Source organism: Podarcis gaigeae (genome assembly GCF_964106915.1).
Source record: "Podarcis gaigeae genome assembly, chromosome: 14".
In the NCBI taxonomy this organism is placed as follows: Eukaryota; Metazoa; Chordata; class Lepidosauria; order Squamata; family Lacertidae; genus Podarcis; species Podarcis gaigeae.
Window position 1 is genome coordinate 31,068,443 of NC_139690.1, and position 21,274 is coordinate 31,089,716.

The following is a 21,274-nucleotide window of genomic DNA, read 5'->3' on the forward strand; positions in this document are numbered from 1 at the left end:
CTTTGTTAGTCTATTTCCCTCACAGCAAGAGAAATATAGTTTGAGGAATCTGCCGCCCTGGCAATAGCACAGATATTTCTTGGCACTAATTGTTTTGTAATGAACAAAATGCCCCCCCCCCCCCCAGCTGGCTGGCACAGAGATGGTGCAGCTCTTTTGACTATTGCTCACATTTGCATGCTCACAATGTATTTTTGATCCATTGCACCAGTCCATGTTAAGAAGAGAAGTCCCTCCAACAATACTGTAGGTGTGTAAGTTGCTTGTTATGCAAACAGGCTTGAGATGAGGGTTGGGATTGGAGAAATGGCTGCTGTGATGTCACAGGGGCACTAATGGTTCCTGAAGGTAAGGAGAGGTTGTAATATCCCCCTATATATGCCACAAGGAGAGGTGACATTTGGAGGATCTGTCTCCCAAGTGAAAGATCCTACCCCCTTCAACTCCCTGGTGGGGGGGGGGGGTAAAGAAAGAAAGTGCAAAACTATTGATCTGTCTCCAGCCTACATCTCACTTAGGGGGGTCAGCATTTTCTCTGCTGTCAATCACTGAGTCCTGCCTTGAGTGGTTTCTGAGTATGCAAAAGGCAGTCCCCATTTCCTGAGAGGTTATTAACTTGCTGAAAGCACAATCAATAGCACAATAAAGATGATCCAGATTTAGAAAGCTCATTTTCTTGAGAAGGAACTTGGAGTACACAGCAATTTGTAGAAACCACTGAAAAAGACTGCCTGGGGGGAATTTAAAACTGTTTTTTTAGAAGGTTGCTTTAAAGTTTTAATTATATTAGTATTGATACCTTTGCTGCCCTGGGCTCCTTTTGTTATAACAACAACTACAACAGGCTATTGTGGCAAGATGGGGAGGAAAATCAATTAGCGGAGGACAGCAGAGTCTCCTGGAGATGTTCTTGGTTGTAAATATTGCTGGTTTTGTAGATTTTTGAAGCTAGATGTGTCTGTCCAGATTCCCTAGTCTAAACCTGCTTGGTGGCAGATCAGGTCCTAGAATTCAACCTGCGCCTTCTTGCACCAGCTCCTAGGAAGGGTGAGCCTCGTAAGTCCATATCTATCTTGCTCGCTTTAGAAATCCTTGCTCTTTAAAGTACAGAACATAGGATGGTGTCTTACAGAGAGTCAGACCTTTGGCCTACCAAGCTTAGTATGATCCACAATAACTTGAGGCGAATCTCCAGGACTTCAGAGGGGAGAAATTCCTAGCCCTATGTGGAGATGCCATCAGGGACTGAACCTGTGAGCCTTCTGCATGCAAAGCAGATGCTCTACCATGGAGAGATGGTCCTTTCACCCAAACATTTAAAAAGGTAAAGGTAAAGGGACCCCTGAGCATTAGGTCCAGTCGTGACCGACTCTGGGGTTGCGGGACTCATCTCGCTTTATTGGCCGAGGGAGCTGGCATACAGCTTCCGGGTCATGTGGCCAGCATGACTAAGCCGCTTCTGGCGAACCAGTGCAGTGCACGGAAATGCTGTTTACCTTCCCGCCGGAGTGGTACCTATTTATCTACTTGCACTTTGTCATGCTTTCGAACTGCTAGGTTGGCAGGAGCAGGGACCAAGCAACGGGAGCTCACCCCGTCGCAGGGATTCAAAACGCGGACCTTCTGATCAGCAAATCCTAAGCTCTGTGGTTTAACTCACAGCGCCACCTGCGTCCCACCCAAACATTTAACATCCATCTAATAGCTCATTCAGGGCTGGGTTCAGGGTCAGCAATAAAAACAGAGCATTGTAATCACTGACGTTTCTCCCACAGTGTGTTGGAGAGCATTAAATGTTGGCGAGCATTCTATAGTATCACAATAGCTAATACCTGGCTAGGCAGAGGGGCAAGAGCTCTTGGGATAACAACAGGCTTAGGACCTATAAGGAGGATGGGGGAACATCAGACTCTCCAGGTTTCATTGGACTCCAACTTGCATCAGCTTAATCATAGCCACCAGTCAAGGATAATGGGAGCAGAAGAGGCCCTATCCCTGGCCTAAAATGTAGCTGACAATCCATCTAATAGACTCCCGTTCGCCATTCCTGGCTTTTTGCTCCTTCTTGTTGCCTTGTAGGAAACAGGGAAAATGGCACTTCTGGGCGCTCTCATCCTCCTTCATGCCAATCTGGTGGTTTGGCTGCAAATTGCTCTCATCAAATATGGCTTGTCCTGCCCCCTTTGAAGAGACGTATCAATTATAGAGTCAGGAATTCCCTCGTCTAATTATCTCTGATTGAGCATCCTCGCCAAAAGCTAATTGCTGCCATTATTAGTTCTGCAGTTGAAACGCTTTCCTCAGCTGCAGGACTCAGCCCTCATTCGCTCCTCGATTAAAGCCACACCTGCACTTCAAGCTAGCGTAACTGGCGAAACATCTCCTCCCTATGGAGTGCTGGGAGATGTAGTCTTGTGAAATAGCTTGGGGCACAATCCTGCCCTTGACCAGACCTACTGGAGAGGTCCTACAGCCCTAAATCTCATAGGAAATTCCTGGCTGACCTTCAAGGGCAGAGAGAGAAGCACCCTGGATCTTTAAGGCTTTCTGGGTTACTGCAACATGCTCTACATGCGGCTTCCCTTCCCTTGCATTTGATCCAGAGGCTACAGTTAGTGCCGAATGCTGCAGCATGATTGCTGACAGAAGTGAGGCCCTGTCAGCCTATCATGCCTGTGCTCAGAGATCTGCGCCGACTGTCAATTTGCTACTGGGCCAAGTTCAAGGTCTTACTTTTAGTATATAAAACCCTTAATGACTTGGCATCAGAGTTCAGCTACAAGATTGCCTTACCCCATATATGCCCGTTCAGCCACTTTGATCGGTAGAACTGACCAGGGGCGGAGGAAGGGGGTGGGGGGGCAGTTTGCCCCAGGTGTCATCACTGATGGGGGTGACATTTGGCATGCCTCCTGCCCGCGACTCCCAAGCCTACCCCGAGCTGTCAGGGGAAGGGGCAGAGCTGCGCCACCTTGCTGGGGGCCTTCCACCCTTCCCCCTTCTTTTTGACAGCTCAGGGGAGGCTTGGGAGTTGTGGGTGGGTGGCATGCCATTGCCCCCCGCTCCCAGGCTGCTTCCTGGGTGGGGGAGCCTCCCCCGAGCTGTCAAAAGGAAGAGGGAAGGGAGGAAGCCTGCTGGCAAAGCAGCGCAACTCCCAAACCACCCACCCACCCAGGAAGCAGCTTGCCATGGGCAGCTTGCTCCACCCCCCATGGGCAGCTTGATCCACCCCCCTGGGACGCTCACCTCGCCCCCATGCCCCCGCCCCTGGGTGCACAGCATGTGCGCCGCTCCGGGTGCCGGAGCTGCTAGCTCTGTCTCTGGAATTGACATTGTCACAGGTGTGTGACACTCAATCTTTGAGTGTGGCAGCTCCTACACTTTGGAACTCCCTGCCTATTGATATCAAGAAGGCGCCTTCGCTGTACTCTTCTCGGTGCCTGCTAAAAACATTTTTGTTAAGATGAGTCCAGGGCTTTTTTCCTGCCTAGAGCGAATCACCTTCCTCGCTTTGTATTTAACGTTTTGCTGTTCTTATCGCTTTCAAAGCTATTTCCTTCGGTCACGCTTGTTTGTATTCACAATTCTGAGTCGTCACACGTCACAAGACAGCTAGTTATAGGTAAAGCTGGTATCAGCCAAATCAAGTTCATACATTTGAATTAATTAAATAGTTTGAATTGGATTTTGAATAAATGTGCAATTCATTGTTACTGTTTTGAATATTCTTGTGGTTTTATCTCCCTTAGTGGGTGATGCAGACTGCTATTCTGAATAATGCTTTTTATAGGGCAGTGCACACTGGGGATGAGCTTATGGGAACAAGGGGGCAGTGGCCTCAAACAGTTTGGGAACCACGGGTGTAGGCAATACTGAGCTGGATGGACCAATGGTCTGACTCAGGAGAAGGCAGCTTCCTGTGTTCTAGGATGTTGGGTGATAACAGACAAATAGTCTGACCTGACATGAAGCTGTTTCACTGGGGCCTAATCTCTCAATTGTTGCAGAAGGTGTTGATGACAAGCATATCAAGCCCCACTTATGGAAGCTGAAATGCTCATAGCTCACCCAAGCTAAAAATAAAAGGTTGTACCAGCACCTTCTAAATCTCAAGCTTCTCAGCCTTGAGCAATATGCATAAAAGTGAAGATTGCAAAGCTAAATGGAATTTAAAAACAACAACAGCCAGGCTCTAAAAGCTCTCCACCTCTGCTGGAGGAGTAAGCAAAGGCAGCCGAGGATGCTGCAGTTACAAGGTCCAGCACTGCAGATCCAGCATTGAGCGGGGTTGGGATAGATGAACTCTGAGGTTCCTCTTCCAACTCTATGATTCTATGAAGTGCGAGTACTATGGAATGTTGCCGGAGAACTCTGTGAATCTTGAGAGTTTGCAGTTGCAGGGATTTCCATGCTGCTGACAAGGATTATTATGGGCAGTCCAGAAAAGGAAAAAACAAAATGAGCAAGGGGAAGGAGCGACTCTCATACAAAGAAAGGCTGTGGCCAGTGCCGGATTTACGTATAAGCTAAACAAGCTATAGCTTAGGGCCCCACTCTCTCGGGGGCCCCAAAAAAATTTATAGGAAAAAACCCCTGGATGTACATTTCCAAAATATAAGATAAGTTCAACAATTTGATAAAATACATATTTTGTATCTTAAGGAAATTAGCCCTGAGTGCTCACTGGAAGGAGAGATCCTGAAGCTGAGGCTCCAGTACTTTGGCCACCTCATGAGAAGAGAAGACTCCCTGGAAAAGACCCTGATGTTGGGAAAGATTGAGGGCACAAGGAGAAGGGGATGACAGAGGACGAGGTGGTTGGACAGTGTTCTCGAAGCTACAAACATGAGTCTGACCAAATTGCAGGAGGCAGTGGAAGACAGGAGTGCCTGGCATGCTCTGGTCCATGGGGTCACAAAGAGTCAGACACGACTAAACGACTAAACAACAACAATGGTAGGAAAGTTACTTTCAAAGTCAGGTTTTTATTACAGAGATATCATCTCTGTGCATGAGACTTCGTAAAACAGAAGGAAATATTTCAAGCATAGGCAAAGTGCCTATTAAGCATTACTTTGATCTGTCCTACAAATATAGAATTAGGGTCAGATTTGGGCAGGAGCGAGAAGGCACTGTCTGCATTTATTTATTTAAAGAACTTTCATCCTGCTCTTCAGCCAAAAAGGGTTCTCAGAAAGATCAATAATAACAGCACAGGCCCTGCTCTCAACCTTAGTCTAAAAAGATGCAGCAGAAAAGCAAAACAGATTGGGAGGGAGGAGGAAATAAGTAAACTCAGGTACAAGTTGATAATTTCTTATAAGAAAGGATGAACTCCCAGTATTATTGCTTTTTTTTTTTTTTTTTAAAAAGGCCCAGGCAGTTTCTCATTTTCAGACTGCAGCATTGGACAGAGATGTTGTTGAACACAGTGATTCCAGATTTTAATGCACTGATCCCTCCAAAACTAAAAAAGTCCCTCTAAGTCTAAGCATCCCCCATCATAGCTGAGGCAACAGCCATATCAAAGGCAGATGGATTTCCATCCCTTTTCCATCATAGGCTAGGAGGAAGCAGAGCTGTACATAAAGATAAGTTAATTTATTTGGAAGCTTACAGGAAGGGGAGGATAAAAATCTCATAAAATAAATCAGGGGTTGGGAACCTCAGCCTAGGGGGCCAAATGTGGCTCTCTAGACCTTTCTGTCTGGCTCTCAGGACTGTCCCCAGGTTGCACCCTCTTTTGCACCCTCCTTCAGTGTTTCTGCCCAGCTAGCATGCTTTTCTTGAACTCTGATCATTCCTCTTTTGCTTGCCTAGATGGGGGGGATACAGAGGTGGGTGGGTAGAAACTAGCTTTCTGTACAAAGGGGGGGGGAATGCATTTATGGCTCCACCCACCCCAGGTTGTTCAGAAAGGTATCCAGCCCACAGGCTGAAAAAGGCTCCCCACCCCCTTAAATAAATAAACATATAAAATAGGGTGTGGGAGGGTGGTGGTGCAGAAGAGCAGAGTCTGCAGCTATTATTAAAGAAGTTGACTCTCTTGATTCCTTGCAACCTCTCAGACTCTCTGGGATAATCTGTTGCTCTTTCCTTTCTCAGCCGGATGCACAGACATCCAGCGAGGCAGAGGGGGAGGACCTCCTCACTCAAGCAATGTTCTCTAGGCACCTGCCACTGACAATAAATTCTGCTCTGCAAAGAAGGAGGGGTGCGCTGCAGAAATCTATCCTGGATGAACGACTGACCTAATTTAAAATGGCAGCATCCAGAGGGGGACGGTGGCTTTGATCGACCTGCTTTGCCACACAGATCTCAAACCTCTGCCTTTGCTCGTCTCCTTTGGCCAACCTTGTTCTCTCAGTAGCCACCCAGAGAGGTGAATCTTTAGCTGTGGGTCTGCCTTCAGATCTGAAAAGGGTGTGTGTGTGTGACAAGATTTACAGCTGTGTGGAAGCTGTTTGCAAAACTGGGCTCATTGATCGTGGAGGGTTGGGGCTGTGGCTTAGTGGCAGAACATCCGCCCTCCATGCAGGATATCCCAGGTTCAATCCCAGGCATCTCCAGGTAGGAGACTCTGGTCTAAGACCCTGGAAGGCCAGCCAGTGTACACAAAACTGGGCTAGATGGGCCAATGGTCTGATTCAGGACATGGCAACTTGCTGTGTTCCTATTTAAATCATCCCTTTATTCCAAACCACGGGGCCAGGAATATCAGTGGTGGAGTATCTGCCTCACAGGCAGAAGGTCTCAGATTCAATTTCTGGTATCTCCAGGTAGGGCTGGGGAAGTTTTCTGCCTTGAAACCTCGGAGAGCTGCTGCAAATCAGTGCAAACAATATGCTGAGTTAGGCAGACCAGTGATCTTGGTGCAAAGCAACTTCCTAAAGGGCAAGTCTGTTGCACAGTGGCAGAGCACATGCTTTGTATGCAAATGGTCCCAGGTTCAATCCCGGACATCTCCCAAGTGAACCTGAGAATGCCCCCTGCCGAAAACCCTGGAGAGCTGCTGCCAGTCAGAGTAGATGCTACAGAGCTAGATGGACCAATGGTTCAGCTCAGGTGCAGCATGCTGTGGTGGAGCTACTTGCCAGGCTCCTCTACCTTCCAAAAAAGTTGCTTAAAAATCACACATTTTGGGTTATTTGAGGCTGCCTAGTATCTTACAAGAAGAAGAAGACTTTGTTGAGATATTACGTGTCGTCCTCTGGCCATCAGATATTTTGAACATAAAGACAAGTTGCAGTCCAGCATTTTGGCTGGTGGTGCTAGTCTTGGCCTTCCCCCAAATTTACCTCCAATTGTTTTGGACCACAACTCCCATCAGCCCCCAATCAGCATACGATCATTCCCAATCACAGGCCAAACTGGAGTCCAAAATAGCTGGAGGGCACTACCAGGTTGACAAAGCCCAACACAGATCTTGTTAACACTTCATTATAAGCGGCACAGCATTTCATAATACAGGAGGAATGGGGCATTAAAAAAAAAATGTACATCTTGCTGAGTGCCACTGGACGTCCCAATCCCGGTTCTCTTGTCAAGTATTATACTGTATACAAGTGGGTGACTTACCTATAAGGCAAGACTTGGGAACTTGTGGCTCTCCAGGTGTTGTTGAATCACAACTCCCATCATCCCTGACCACTAGCCATGCTGGCTGCTGGGAGTTGGAGTCCAGCAACATTCTGCAGGACCCCATGTTCCCCAGCTCTGCACTACAGTAAACAGCGGTTACCACAGCTCATTGGCTTCCTTGCAAATTGGCTACCACAGCTGACTGCAGCACTGAGGCCACAAGCAGAAAGGGCCAGGGGCCAAAATTATAAGGCCAGCCATTCCACGAAGCTCATCATAAAATAAATGTATTTTTAATACACCTATTCATAATTGCCAGTAGCACCCAAAACATGATTATTATTCTGTTTTGAATCCTTGATGCAATGAGGAAGAAAACAAGGTCTAGTCCTGCTTATCATTCTTTTCTGCCAAGTTTGAGAAGGGGTATCTCAGGGACCAAAGCCTCTCCCAGCTCTGAAGTCTCTATAAAACTCACCTGATCAGATTGGAAGGATGCCAGCAAAGAGGGAGATCCAATGGTGCCAGCTCACATGCTGGTTCCTCATCGGGAAAACGGCCTCTGCCGCACGCTGGCTCACAGGGAGAGAGAAATACTTTTTCATCCACCTTGTGCCTGTGGCACCTCTGATGTGCCAGGGTTCTTCACTGGCATCTTTCCCGCTTCAGAATGCTGGCACCACCTGGGCTGAACTGCTTGAGCCAGTCTGGAGAGAAAACTAAAAAGGCTCCTTCTCCTCCTCACCTGGCTTCCGAGTCCTGGATGGCATTGGTGCGTCGAGAGCCAAATGCGGCGGGCATTGCAGACAACCTTGCAATGACGAGAGAGTGAAGACTGCAGACAGGAGTCAGGGCAACAAACCTTTCCTGCAACGGAGCCAAGACAGGTCAGGTCCGAGGCAGAGTCCTCCAGAGCTAGAGGGATTTGCCTCTCTGCTAGAAAGAGACCATTGTAAACCACTTGCAGGAAAAGGAAACTCTCCAATTCTCCCTTTCGTACTCCACAACTTTTTGTTCTGTGGGATACCTGCCCAGTGCCCACTAATTTAGATATCTCGGCTAGATGCTCTTCAAATCGATCTCTCCTTACGTGAGATACAAACTGGGTACCTTCCTAGTAAATAGATCTGTTTATGTCAATTCCACATCTCTGTCTATAATCTAGACAGCCCGCATCCCTTGCTACACGTTCACCTGCACAGCAATTAGTCCAGCAAAAAGTTATTTCCCTTCTGTATATTTTGCCTCCAGAGTGTACCCCCAAACCACAACCCTTGCTCGACACAAAAATAAAAGAACCTAAAATTGCCAGGCTCTCCATCAAGCTCACCTTTTTTGGGGGGGGGGGTGCCTTCCTCCTTATGCCTTCAGTGGGCCAAGATCTGGACTTTCCTGCTGCCCCTTGGGACCGGAACGTGGGTCACGGATAGTGATCCTTTTCACGCGGCCCCGCAGCTGCTAGTACAGGATTATCCATCTACCAGTCTGGACAGGAGCATCGCAGCTTGCGCGGCTGCCTGCTTGCATCACCACCTGATCTGATCCAGATTTAAGCTGAAGTGCAGCGGCTGAGGCCACTGCTACAGCCATCCTGGCCATAGCAGAAGCAGGGCTCTGAGGAGGGGGAGGGGAAGGGGGGAAAGAGCTGCAGGTTTGGCCCAGAGAGCAGAGTGCCAGGGATGGAGGAATGCGGGGAGCACAGCATCCTTAGCTCATTCTGGTGCTGATGCTGCTGCAGCCTCCCGCTGTGCGGTCCAATCACAGGGGGGGGGCAGGGGAGGGAAGGGATGCTTTTGAGAAACACGCCATGCCCAGTTTCGAGGAAGGGTGACAAATCTGCTTGACGGATGGGGGATACATAGCAGCCACCGTGCTGCCGGCATTTGCAATCTCTAGGACAGCAAAGGAGAGCACAGTGAGATGAAGGAATGCAATTTCACGGGGGTTGGGGGATAACATGAACAAAAACCTTGTTCTGATTTCTAGTAGCATCCTACAGATCCATATGCCACTGGATCAAAGAGGCTAAAAATAGAATCCTTCTCTGCTGCCCCCCTTCTCAAAAGCTCCCCCTCCACTGAATGCTGGAGCCCCATCCCCCCACCCAATCCTCCCACAGCCTATGATTGCACACAGAGGTACCGTATAGCAGAGCTGGCCAATCACAATGCGGGGGTGTGGCTTCTTTCCCTTTCCCCTCCTCTTGCAATGAGGTGGGGGTCAGTTCAGGACAAGCATGAGCATTCTCCTCTTGGCAATTCTGTCCTTGGGAAAACAAGAAACTGCGGAAATAGGGACCCCTTGCAAAGTTTTCAGTTGCTGCTGCTGCTGTTCTAGGGCTCAAAAACTAGAGCAGTTTTACTTGCCTTTTCTTCTTTACTTTACATAAGAAGAACCTGCTGGATCAGGACAGTGGCATCCTGTTCTCACAGTGGCCAACCAGATGCCCCAAAAGGGAAACCTGCAAGTGGGACCTAAGCACAAGAACAACCCTCCCCTCCTGTGGTTTCCAGCAACTGGTAGTCAGAAGCACTGCTGTTTCTGACACTGGAGGCAGAGCATAGTCATCATAGGTAGTCACCATCAATAACTTCCTACAGTATTTTAAAACCATTCGAGACCTTCACTCTCTTCTGCGAGGGCAAGTTCCATAGTTTCCTACACTATGTAAAGGTAAAGGTACCCCAGCCCGTACGGGCCAGTCGTGTCCGACTCTGGGGTTGCACACCCATCTCGCTTAAGAGGCTGAGGGCCAGCGCTGTCCGGAGACACTTCCGGGTCACGTGGCCAGCATGACGAAGCTGCTCTGGCGAGCCAGCACCAACGCAGCACACGGAAATGCCGTTTACCTTCCCGCTATAAAGCGGTACCTATTTATCTACTTGCACTTAAGTGTGCTTTTGAACTACTAGGTGGGCAGGAGCTGGGACCGAAAGACGGGAGCTCACCCTGCCGCGGGGATTCGAACCGCTGACCATACGATTGGCAAGTCCTAGGCACTGAGGTTTTACCCACAGCGCCACCCGCGTCCCCTCTTCTGCAGGGGCAAGTTCCAGAGTGTCCTACACTATGTAGCCAAACACAAACCTTGTGTTAAGCAGGATATAACTGGGGAGAGTCCTGGGGGCCAGATGGAGAGTCCCTGGGGGCCTTAAGCTTCTCACCTTGCTTTAGGGAAATGGTAAGGAACTGTGGTCTAAACCACAGAGCATAGGTCTTGCCAATCAGAAGGTCGGCGGTTCGAATCCCCGTGATGAGGTGAGCTCCCGTTGCTCGGTCCCTGCTCCTGCCAACCTAGCAGTTCGAAAGCACGTCAAAGTGCAAGTAGATAAATAGGTACCGCTCCGGCAGGAAGGTAAACGGTGTTTCTGTGTGCTGCTCTGGTTCACCAGAAGCGGCTTAGTCATGCTGGCCACATGACCCGGAAGCTGTACGCCCTCGGCCAATAAAGCGAGATGAGCGCCGCAACCCCAGAGTCGTCTGCGACTGGACCTAATGGTGAAAGGTCCCTTTACCTTTAAGGCTCCACCTCCAAAAAATGTCTGGGGCTGCCCCTTACAGAGAGAGAGAGAGAGAGAGAAATCTCTCCATGCCCATCTCTACTCTCCCATCAGTGTGAGCCAGCAGGGCTTTGAAAGTGGTGGTCCCACTACAGATCACATCCTTCCTTCAAAATGTGTCACTGCCAGCCCTGTTTCTGTGTGTGTGTGTGTGTGTGTGTGTGTGTGTGTGTGTGTGTGTGTGTGTGTGTTTGAAGGGGCTCCTACTCCTTCTGATGACTGGGGCCCTGGGCGCCACCCCCCACAAAAGGACACAACTGCCCCCTGCATCTGGTCGGCCACTAGGAGGAACGGAAACCGGAACTAAAGAGGCCCGTTTTGACTTGCTCCAGTGAGGCAGTTAAGCCTGATCTGGGCCTGATCCAGCTCTTCCGGGATTCCTCTGAGCGCCCCTTCTCCCCCCTCCGTGCCTCTCCGTGCGTGGGCTAACGTTGCGCGCTCGGCTTCCGCGGGCGGCGGAGTGTTGCCCGGCAGCGCCCCCTGGCGCCGCTCCCGCTGGAACTGCAGGCGACGGAGCACAGAGAGCCAGGAGGAGGAGGGGCGGAGGGCGGCCGCTTATATAACCGGGAAGCGGCCGGAGCGGCGTCAGGGGCCGGGAGAGAGCGATCGCTGCCATGTCCTTCTGCGTCTTTAGAGGAGGCGAGATCTATCAGGATCACTTCGAACCCGGTAAGGGGAAATAATCCCACGGGGAAGGATCGAATCCACCCGGCGCGGGGCTGAATCTAGTACGCAGAATCTCCACCCCATTCACTACCCGCGGCAAGCGGGGAACTGATTTCCCCTCCACGTCCCCGGATCGGTGGGTGGATGGATCGGGAGGATCCACGATATAGGCCACCCGGCGCGGGGATTGCAATCTTTGGGGTAGCGGCGCAGTCAATAAAACTCTGGTCATGGTGGTCTTCTTACATCAGTCTTCGCCAACCTTGCGCCTTCCAGATACGGTTGGACTACAACTCCCTTCAGCCCCCGGAGGGCACCAGGTTGGAAATACCTGTCTCAAAGGGACACCCCATCCTTCAGTTGTGTTTTCGTTTGGTCACATATTCATAGAACATCTGGGTGGGACAACTAACTTGGAGAAAGCTGGTTTTCCCCGTGATTTATAGGGGGTTATGCACCCCCTCTCTCTAAAGAGGGTAGATTGTTGGGGGCACAGACTCAGCTGGCTCCCAATATAGTACAAAGAAAAATGCTTGTATGAGCACAAACTGAGAAGAATCTTAAGCGCCCTGCCTGTTATTTATGGAGATTTATACTCCCAGAAAGTAGATAGAAGGCACAGCATCAGAGTGAGAAAAGGGACTGTTTTTGTTGTTGTTAAAATTTATATACAGTACCACCCTTCATCCAAAGATATCAGGGTGGTTTAGAAAATAAACAGTACTTGGTACCTGTTGGGGTTATGATGGGGCTAATCAATTAATTCTATTGTCTTAAAATTATTTATAAGATTTCTTACTAACCTTTCCCAATAAGGTCCCAGGGTGGTTTAAAAGAATAAAATATACAGTTATAAAAACAGATGATAATATTATGAGGATAAAATGAAATGAGTGACAGTGTGGTTAGAGTGTCCGGCTAAGACCTGGGAGACCAGGGTTCGAATCCCCACTCTGCCATGGAGCTCTCTCACTATGTGTGATCTTGGCCAGTCACGACTTCTCAGCCTAACCTACCGGTACCTCACAGGGTTATTGTGAGGATTAAATGAGGACAGGGAGAACCATGTACACCACTTTGGAGCTCCCTGGAGAAAAAGGTGGGATATAAATGCAAATAAATGAATGAAAATAAAATCGTTCCAAATGGAACGGTAGTGCGTAAATTGTGCAAAAGGGGTGAGTTCCTCAAAACAGAAGCCCTTAGCTGTCAAAGGCCGAAGCAAAAAGAGGTGTATGTTCTGCGTATGGCGAAAGTCATACAGTGACTTTCTTAGATATACCTCTGTAGGAAGAGAGTCCCGCAAATTGGGGGCTGCTACCACAGAGAAAATTGTCTCTGGGACCACCATTGCAGCAAACACTTTTACCGTTTTTCAGGGTCACATTTTGCTTCCCCATTCACTTCAAGAATAAAACTGGCACAGTGATGAAACTTATTGCTGTGGTTTCAAAAGCATCCTGTGAAAGGGATTAATTTCTCCTCCATTGCCCAATGCAATCAGGTCTGGTGGATCACACAAGCCAGCCGACAGAAGTTTACTGGCCCATGAAAATAATAATTAGCTGTCTTACAATTTAGGGACCCTTCTGGACTGGTGTTTTATGTTCGGTGTTTTGTGTGACGTGTAATGGACACAATAATCTTGCATTAGTGGTAGATTTATTCTGCTTGATTGGCTGTTCTGCAAGGCTTCCCTTTTGTGATTGCATTATTGTCATCTATTGGCACTACAGTGCAGCAAAAATAGGAAACTTAGGGAAAATGTTCAGAAAAGGGCAACCAAAATAATCAAGGGGACAGAGCGACTCTCTAATGAGGAAACGTTACAGCATTTTGGACTTTTTAGTTTGGAGAAAAAGTGAGTAAGAGGTGCATGATAGGGAGTTTATAAAATTATGCAAGGCATAGAGAAAGCGAAAGTCTAGAACTTGTGGAAATTTTAATTTTAATTTATACCCTGCCCATCTGGCTGAGCTTCCCCAGCCACTCTGGGTGGCTTCCAACAAAATATTTAAATACCTTCAGATGTCTTCTAAAAGTCTGGTGGTTGTTGTTCTCTTTGACATCTGATGGGAGGACGTTCCACAGGGCGGGTGCCACTACCGAGAAGGCCCTCTGCCTGGTTCCCTGTAACTTGGCTTCTCGCAGTAAGGGAACCGCCAGAAGGCCCTCAGCACTGGACCTCAGTTAACGGGCAGAATGATGGGGGTGGAGACGCTCCTTCAAATATACTGGACTGAGGCTGCTTAGGGCTTTATAGGTCAGCACCAACACTTTGAACTGTGCTCGGAAATGTACTGGGAGCCAATGTAAGTCTTTCAAGACTGGTGTTATGAGGTCTGGGCGGCCGCTCCCAGTCACCAGTCTAGCTGCCGCATTCTGAATTAGTTGTAGTTTCCCCCACATAGAGTGTGCATTGCAGTAGTCCAAGCGGGAGAAATCCAATGAAAGTGGATGCTGGAAGATTCAGGATGGAGAAAAGGAAGTCCTTATTTACACAGCATATATTTAAACTATGGAACTTGCTTCCAAAGAGGATTGGACAAATTTATGGAGGAGAGAGCTATCAGTGGCTACTAACCATGATAGCTATGCTCTGCCTCTACAGTCAGAGACAGTATACGTACTTTGGAATCTCAGTTGCTGGAAACCACAGGAGGGCAGAGGGCTCTTGTGCTCAGATTCGGTTTGAGGGTTTCCCCACAGGCATGTGGTTGGCCACTGTGAGAACAGGATGCTGGACTTAATGGACCATTGGCCTCATCCATCAGACTCTTCTTGTGTTCTAAGCAATTCTCACTTGCTCCAGGCCTGTAGGTGAGTTGCTATTTGCAAGCCTAATAGAATCACATCTTGCCACCCTTCCAGTGCCTGCTGAGTTGTGAAAGAGGTTTATTCAGTGTCAGCAGTTGTAAAGATGGAATTGGCACAGAAGTGGATAATGTCTATTCATTAACACAGAGAATAGTACAATACAGTAAAAAAAAATAAAAAATGATTGGTTTAGCTGTAAGCCATGACAAAATATTAAAAGGCATCCAGAGTTGAGGCACAAATTGGGCTCAATTTCCTGGCTCCAATTAGGAGACGTGCAGTGTAACATAATTTTCCTTGTCTAATAGCCAAAAGCACACAAATGCACTGGTGTCATAAAATGCCTCTGGTGGTTATGCTCAGACATATATTTTCCATGGGGATCTTTACGATACAGGACACAGGGTAAGGTAGTGAACAATGTCGTATTATAGCCATTTTACAAAACATACAGAAAAGCTGTTTCAAAGGTAATTTCTTACACCAGCCATCTGGAAAAGACAGAGGCCATAACATTAAGTCTTAATTCTAGAAGAGCAATTCTCTGTGGAGCTCTGGTAATTACCTCTGATGCATTATGATGAACACAGAGAATTGGGGTTGAGGTAACTCCTAGGGATGCAGGAAGCGGTCTTACACTGAGACAGACACAGTAGTCCTTCCAACACAGTACTGTTGACACTGACTGAAAGTGGCTCTCCTTTTAGGCAGGGGACATTCCCAGTTCTACCTGCAGGTGCCATTGAGGATTGAACCTGGGACCACTCAGCTGTTGCCCTTCCCACAGGTTTGATTGCCTATGAAGGCAGCATTGAGGGGAGAAAGCATCTCTGCCCCATAAGTGACCAATACCCTGATCCTATTTCAAGCAGGAGGGGAAGGGGTTTGGCATGTAGAGATGCTTGCATAGTTTACTGGATGCTGCATTGAGATGAGTGCAGCTTCTGTAAGCACTCTTGCTTCGAGTCAACTTGGGTATGGCTTTGTTCAGCAGATAAACCACGACCAGTTTGAATGTATATCTTCCAGGGACCTCATTCCCTTCTTCTTCCTGTTCCCATCTTTGTGCACAGGTATATATGCTTGCTCCAAATGTGGCTATGAGCTGTTCTCGAGCAGGTCCAAGTATGCTCACTCATCTCCATGGCCGGCTTTCACCGAAACTCTCCACGAAGATAGCATCTCCAAGTACTTAGAACGGCCGGGAGCCTTCAAGGTGAGTACTGAGGAACTGTTGCTGGGTTGAAATGGAGCCCAAGGTGAGCAAGGGTCCAGCCCTTCAATCTGCTTTCAGTGCCTAAGAGAGAAGTGTTCCTCAACGTCTTCCAGAGAATTCAGCCAACACTGTTGTCAGTCCGTTGCATTCTCGTAGGTTTGTTTTGTCCTGCCATCTTCTTTTATACCTGATCTATGGCACTGCCTCCTCCAAACCCCCCACCCCACCCCCAAACCAAAAATATCAGTTGCAGCAACAGCCTGACCAAAGTGAACTGGCAAAGCACGGTTGAGGCATTGGAGGACTACTGTGCATTTATCGGTAATCAGAAGTTTCCTTGCGACAACCATTTTACAGTTTTAAAAACAAACACATTTTAAAAGCAAACAGGAACTAATTGGTTAAGAAACTATTCATGAGGGATACTATGTAGCACTACCCAGAAAGATGTTAGGGGCAGAAGACACCAAGGAAGCTTCTAATTAAAGTTGCAAGGGGGCTGTGCTGAGAGAAACTTCTTGGTGAATGTTAGAGAAGGGTCTTCACTATGGGGATGGTCAGTGCTAGGTAAATAATGTGCTCTGTTAAGTCACATGTGTGACCGCCATTCTAATTCTGCTTTCAACCGGTTGTGGAAAAGCAGTGCTAAGACCCTAGTGTGCAAGCAGCCATGCACAAGGGAGTGCTGAGGGCTCTGGAGTTTTGTCTCTTTATTCCCTTTGCTTCATATCCTTCCCTTCTAGGTCTCATGTGGCAAGTGCGGCAACGGTCTGGGCCACGAGTTCATCAACGACGGCCCCAAAAGGGGTCAGTCTCGCTTCTGAATATTTAGCAGCTCTCTCAAGTTCATCCCTAAAGGTGAGCTTAATTAACTGTGCATCTATTTGCAACTTTGCCCATTGACAAAAAGCCCTTTTGAAATGGCAGCTGTTGGATCCAAATTTCTCTTTCTGTGTTTTCTAGACAAGAAGGACAAGGACCTGAGGGAGTAAATAGGCTGGAACACCCAGCCAATCAGATGCTGCTTCTAGCTGACCAATCCAACTCCACACCAACCATCTAGGAGCTGTTGAGCACAACCCTTCTCTGTCGGCTGGGAATCTTTTACCTTTGGACTGGCAGGATGGATGCTGGCAAATACGAAGAGAGAAATGAAGACTCTTTTCTTCTGGCTTTTATTTCTGATTGATACCCTCTTCATTTGCTACCTCCTGCTTTGAGGCCTTCCATTTCAACCTGTATCTTGGATCGAGTCTAGTTTGGAATGTTCTTCCCTTCACCCAGATGCTTTTCTTCTCCTCTTCTTCTTCTTTTTGCTCAGGTGTGACCACCTTCCACCTGTGACCCCCTACCAAAGTCTGGGTTTTTCCTCCACTCAGAAGCAGAGTGCTTGTCTGGCTCTGGAATGAGTTGCCCCAGAAGATGGCGTGATTTTGAGCAGGACTCTGATCATATCAATCCAAATTTACTCTGCCCAAACTAGCGTTGGATCCAAGGTGCATTTCAGATGCTACAAACCCCAGGGTAGCTATGACCCTCCTAAAAAAACCCCACCATTTTGATATGGGAGTAAAGAGTGGTGGTAGAAGCCTCCATATCCCCCAAGCAGCCTGCTGGCAAGTTCTGTTGCCACAGCTGCTGTTTTGACTTCACTGCAGGGGATTCTAGAAGCCCAGGTTTGGCTTAATGGCCTCCAGTTCCTAACCCCTCCTACAGGCTGTTGTGAATGTCAAGTTGTAACAGCTCATAGCCAGGGTTCCAAAGGGCCTTACAAAGCCCTATTTGGCCTAGCTGCGACTTTACCTGCCTCACACCTGACGTGGTATATGGCGCCAAGTGTCGGGCAAGTAAGCATCCTTTAGCCAAACTGACCTGGTGGAGGAAATGGGGGGGGCCTGAGCTTCCCCACCCTTAATGTAAACAGTTATCCAACAGCCCAGGATCTTTTGAAACAGCAACTACAGTTCAGTAGCTGTGTTTTCCAGTATGACAGCCTTCTTCAACCTTGGGTCCTCAGCTGCAGCAGCACTACAACTCCCATCATTGACCATTTGTTAAGGTGGCTGGGGATGATGAGAGTTGTAGTCCAACACTACCTCAGAATCCAAGGTTGGAGAATTTGGACCTAGGACATGGTCTCCTGGAGCAAACCTTTCAGCATCACAATGCTGCTTTGTTTATCCCCCATGGAACTGCTAGGGCTGCGTCCGTGATTGTGTCACTGTGACCACATCCTCACAAATGTCCTCACACTGTCATGTGTCCATTCTTGCCCTTCCCTTGGATCAAACTCTACCATTTCCTGGCCTCTTCAGACGTAAGTCTTTGTGGCATCTGAAACAATAGTTTAGCTTTGGGTTGTGCCCTGCCCCACATTGCTTTGGGGCATTTTCTGGTGTGGTGTCATTATATGAATTGCCCCATGTAAACCCGTCTTGGAGAGCAGGGGTGAGGATGGTTTTTCTGAGCTACCCAGAAAATGCTCCAGGTAATTAATATTGGATTCCCAATATTTCCTCCCCAGGCAGGGTCCTTGTGCTTTTAATGCTGCCATTAAACTCAACCCCCCACACCCCAGTTATTTTCATGGCCACAAAAGTTTCGCCTGCTAAATTTACCTCTTTGCAGTCACTGTTAAAGCAGGTGAGGGGAACGTGGTCCTCAAGATTTGCTGGGAATCAGCCCCAGCCAGCATGGCCAGTGGTCAGGGAAAATGAGAGCAAAATCGGGAGGGCCACAGTGTTCCCACCCCTGTGCTAAAGGCACAAGAGCTCTCTCAGGAAACGGAAGCTGGCAACCTAGTTGTCATCTAATTTTTGCATATAATAGAAGTGATTCTCTCTCTAGCAGAGAAACAGATCAATTGAGCATCATTCTGACACCAGTTTGCATCTTTGCTGTTGCGCTAAGATTTTGTATGTTTGTTATAAGCAAAGGTCACAGAAGGGCTAAGGAGTCATATTTCCAAGTGCTTCATTTTTGAAGTGATGGATGGATTTGTCCAAATTTTTGGTGGTGCAGTCTAAATGCAAGAGGTAATCTGCAGTCCCTGAATTGCATTTCAGGCGAGACCTAAGAACACCTCCAGTTTGGAAATACGAAGCTAATACGTTCCTTGCTCTTTCGAAGCCCTTGTTTGTTGTAAACATACAAACAATTTTTATGCCTTGACATCTGAATTTCTCTGGGTGCTCCAGAAGTCAGAATGAAGCCTCTTGCCTAACACTGCATATCACTCAGGCTTTAGAAACAAACATTAGAAACCGAGATTACCTCTCAGTGCTCCAAGGGCTAATGCATAAGATTCATCTGAATCAGCACATTTCCTTCTTCCTCTTTGCCTTGTATCACAACAACAAGTTTCCTTCCTGCACTGGGAAGGAGGACTTGCAAAACTTGCACCTCTTTGATTGGCTATTCAGCTGGAAACAGAAACTATGAATGTCCATCCAAGGCAAGGATGGGGGACCTGTGGCCCTCCTGAAGCTGCTGTGTTCCAGCTCCCATCATCCCCAGCCAGCATGGCGAATGGTCAGTGATGGTAGAAGCTGAAGTTCAGCAGTATCTGGAGGGCCACTCCCTCCTCACCCCTGACTTCAGACCACATCTACAGACTTAGGTTAGAGTCGGACAAAGAGGATTTTTTAAAAAGAGCTCAAAGTGAGTAAACGAGAGTGTAGACCAGTGCTTCCCAAACTTGGGTCTCCATATGTTTTTGGACTACAATTCCCATCATCCCTGACCACTGGTCCTGCTAGCTGATGGGGGTTGTAGTCTAAAAACAGCTGGAGAAATCCCAAGGTTTGCTTTAGGGAAACAGTGACAGGACAGTTTAGATGGTATATGGCGCCATTTGTATTAGTATCAGTTGGTTTCTGCTTAATCTTCTGTTGTTAACATGAATAGGGAGTTGTGCTGCTGCTGGACATGCAGTTCAAGCAGGATGGCACTCATCCATATTTGCACTGGTTGCTTGGCCTAATGATGGTTCCCTGCTTGCCTACATCCAAAGCTGAGACAGGTGGTCCATTGTGTCTTGATGTAGCATAACGGGGGTCTGCTTTATGAGGCGATCTGTCGAGCAAATGCTTCATGTGCTTTGCAAATCATGGTCAAACTGGGAGTGTGACAATTCATCACCTGGATGTACCCTTAGAACCATTTTGCACACTCCACAGTGGAGAAGCTTTTCCTGGTTTCTGAAATGGCGTAAGAGGTTTATGGAGGGAAGTGGCAAAGGTTGTTTTAGCTGAGGCAAAAGTGGGCTGAATGTACATACTGGGAACAGTGACCTCTCAAACCTCAAGTATTTCCACACAGCAGTTTGGAACGCACACAAGTTTTGCAAGGTACCAACACAATCTCATTAAAATGCATCTCATATTCCCCCCCTCCCCCCATTCAATCCAGATTTACTCTTTCTGTGGAAAATCCAACTAAGTAAAAAAGAAAACAAGCAGTACAACAGAAACAGTAAAATTGTTGGGGGGAAATTAAGGGATAGCATTTTGGTGACAATGAGTCTGTGTGGACACTGCATTCAACTTGCATCTGTGATCAGCACAAAGATCACAATCACCTGCTGTTTATTGGAAGTGTTCCTCAACTCTCTGAAAAGAACCACCTGATGTCTGCCTTCAGCTTGGTCTTATGAGCCTCAGGTACAGAATCACACCCTGTATGTTTTCAAGACGGTTACGCAAGCTGTACTGTAGAAGCGAAGCTTTCCACTTCAGTGGTATCAAAATAAAAGTCCAAGAAGACAAAGTTTCATGCGGAGCTCCGTGAATATTTGCAGGGAATGACCTTCTCTCTGTGTGTGTGCGTACGCACATGCACACTCATACTCAAAAGTAGCAGTATTATTGGGTAATCTGCCCTCTGAGAGCACTTGATCAAATCTTCTGTGCCTGTTTTGCCTCAGCTGGGAGACACAAGAGGGTGTATTAGTGATTTTTTAAAAATCAACTCTGAATGTAATGTTCCAGCTTAGCAACTTGGCTATGCTGCTGTTCACCTGTATAAATATCGATTAGATGATGTTAATAAAAATATTTTTCTTGGAGACAAGAATGTGTTTTGTTCAATTTTGTGTTATGATAAGTGAAATTTGCTTAAGTAGTTGAAAGGCTGTGGCAGAGTGGGAAAGGCTTGCCACACCTTGTATTGGAGCAAAAGAGTCTGGGTCATTTGAGGGGTAGGGATCTGTTGGATTCTCTCTCTCTCTCTGTAAGATTCATTCATTCCAGAAACAGAAGAAGAATCAAGAATATTCAAGAAGCGGCAGAAAGCTGAGGTTGTTTTGACTATGCAGATATGCAATGATACTTTCTGTGGGAACTGCTCTTTGGACATTTGCAGTTTCTACAGGAAGAAGACCACCACCGGTGTTCCGTGTAACTTGTTTTTTCTCTTGCTGGTCACCTGCTGCAGA

General features: G+C 47.6%; 2 protein-coding genes across 4 annotated transcripts in view; one reads left to right on the forward strand and one right to left on the reverse strand.

Annotated features, from left to right (window-relative positions):
• Nucleotides 1-9,675, reverse strand: part of LOC310830971 (testis-expressed protein 2-like) — a 30,960-nt gene extending 21,285 nt beyond the window's left edge. Inside the window, exons 1-2 of one of the 3 annotated variants that reach the window (XM_083710824.1) lie at nucleotides 8,912-9,675; nucleotides 8,060-8,517 (exon numbers count right to left, since the gene is read on the reverse strand). The gene's annotated coding sequence lies outside the window, so the exon portion shown is untranslated. Of the gene's footprint in view, nucleotides 1-8,059; nucleotides 8,887-8,911 lie in introns of those variants that run through there. The other 2 variants (XR_014557715.1, XM_083710825.1) reach the window with 2 other exon arrangements.
• Nucleotides 9,676-11,635: 1,960 nt separating this feature from the next.
• On the forward strand, nucleotides 11,636-20,910 carry MSRB1 (methionine sulfoxide reductase B1). The gene is made up of 4 exons (XM_083711043.1): nucleotides 11,636-11,810; nucleotides 15,698-15,840; nucleotides 16,584-16,698; nucleotides 16,804-20,910. Exons 1-4 carry the CDS (start codon nucleotides 11,756-11,758, stop codon nucleotides 16,830-16,832), a joined length of 342 nt encoding a protein of 113 aa, XP_083567169.1. The 5' UTR covers nucleotides 11,636-11,755; the 3' UTR covers nucleotides 16,833-20,910.
• The last annotated feature ends 364 nt before the right edge of the window (nucleotides 20,911-21,274 follow it).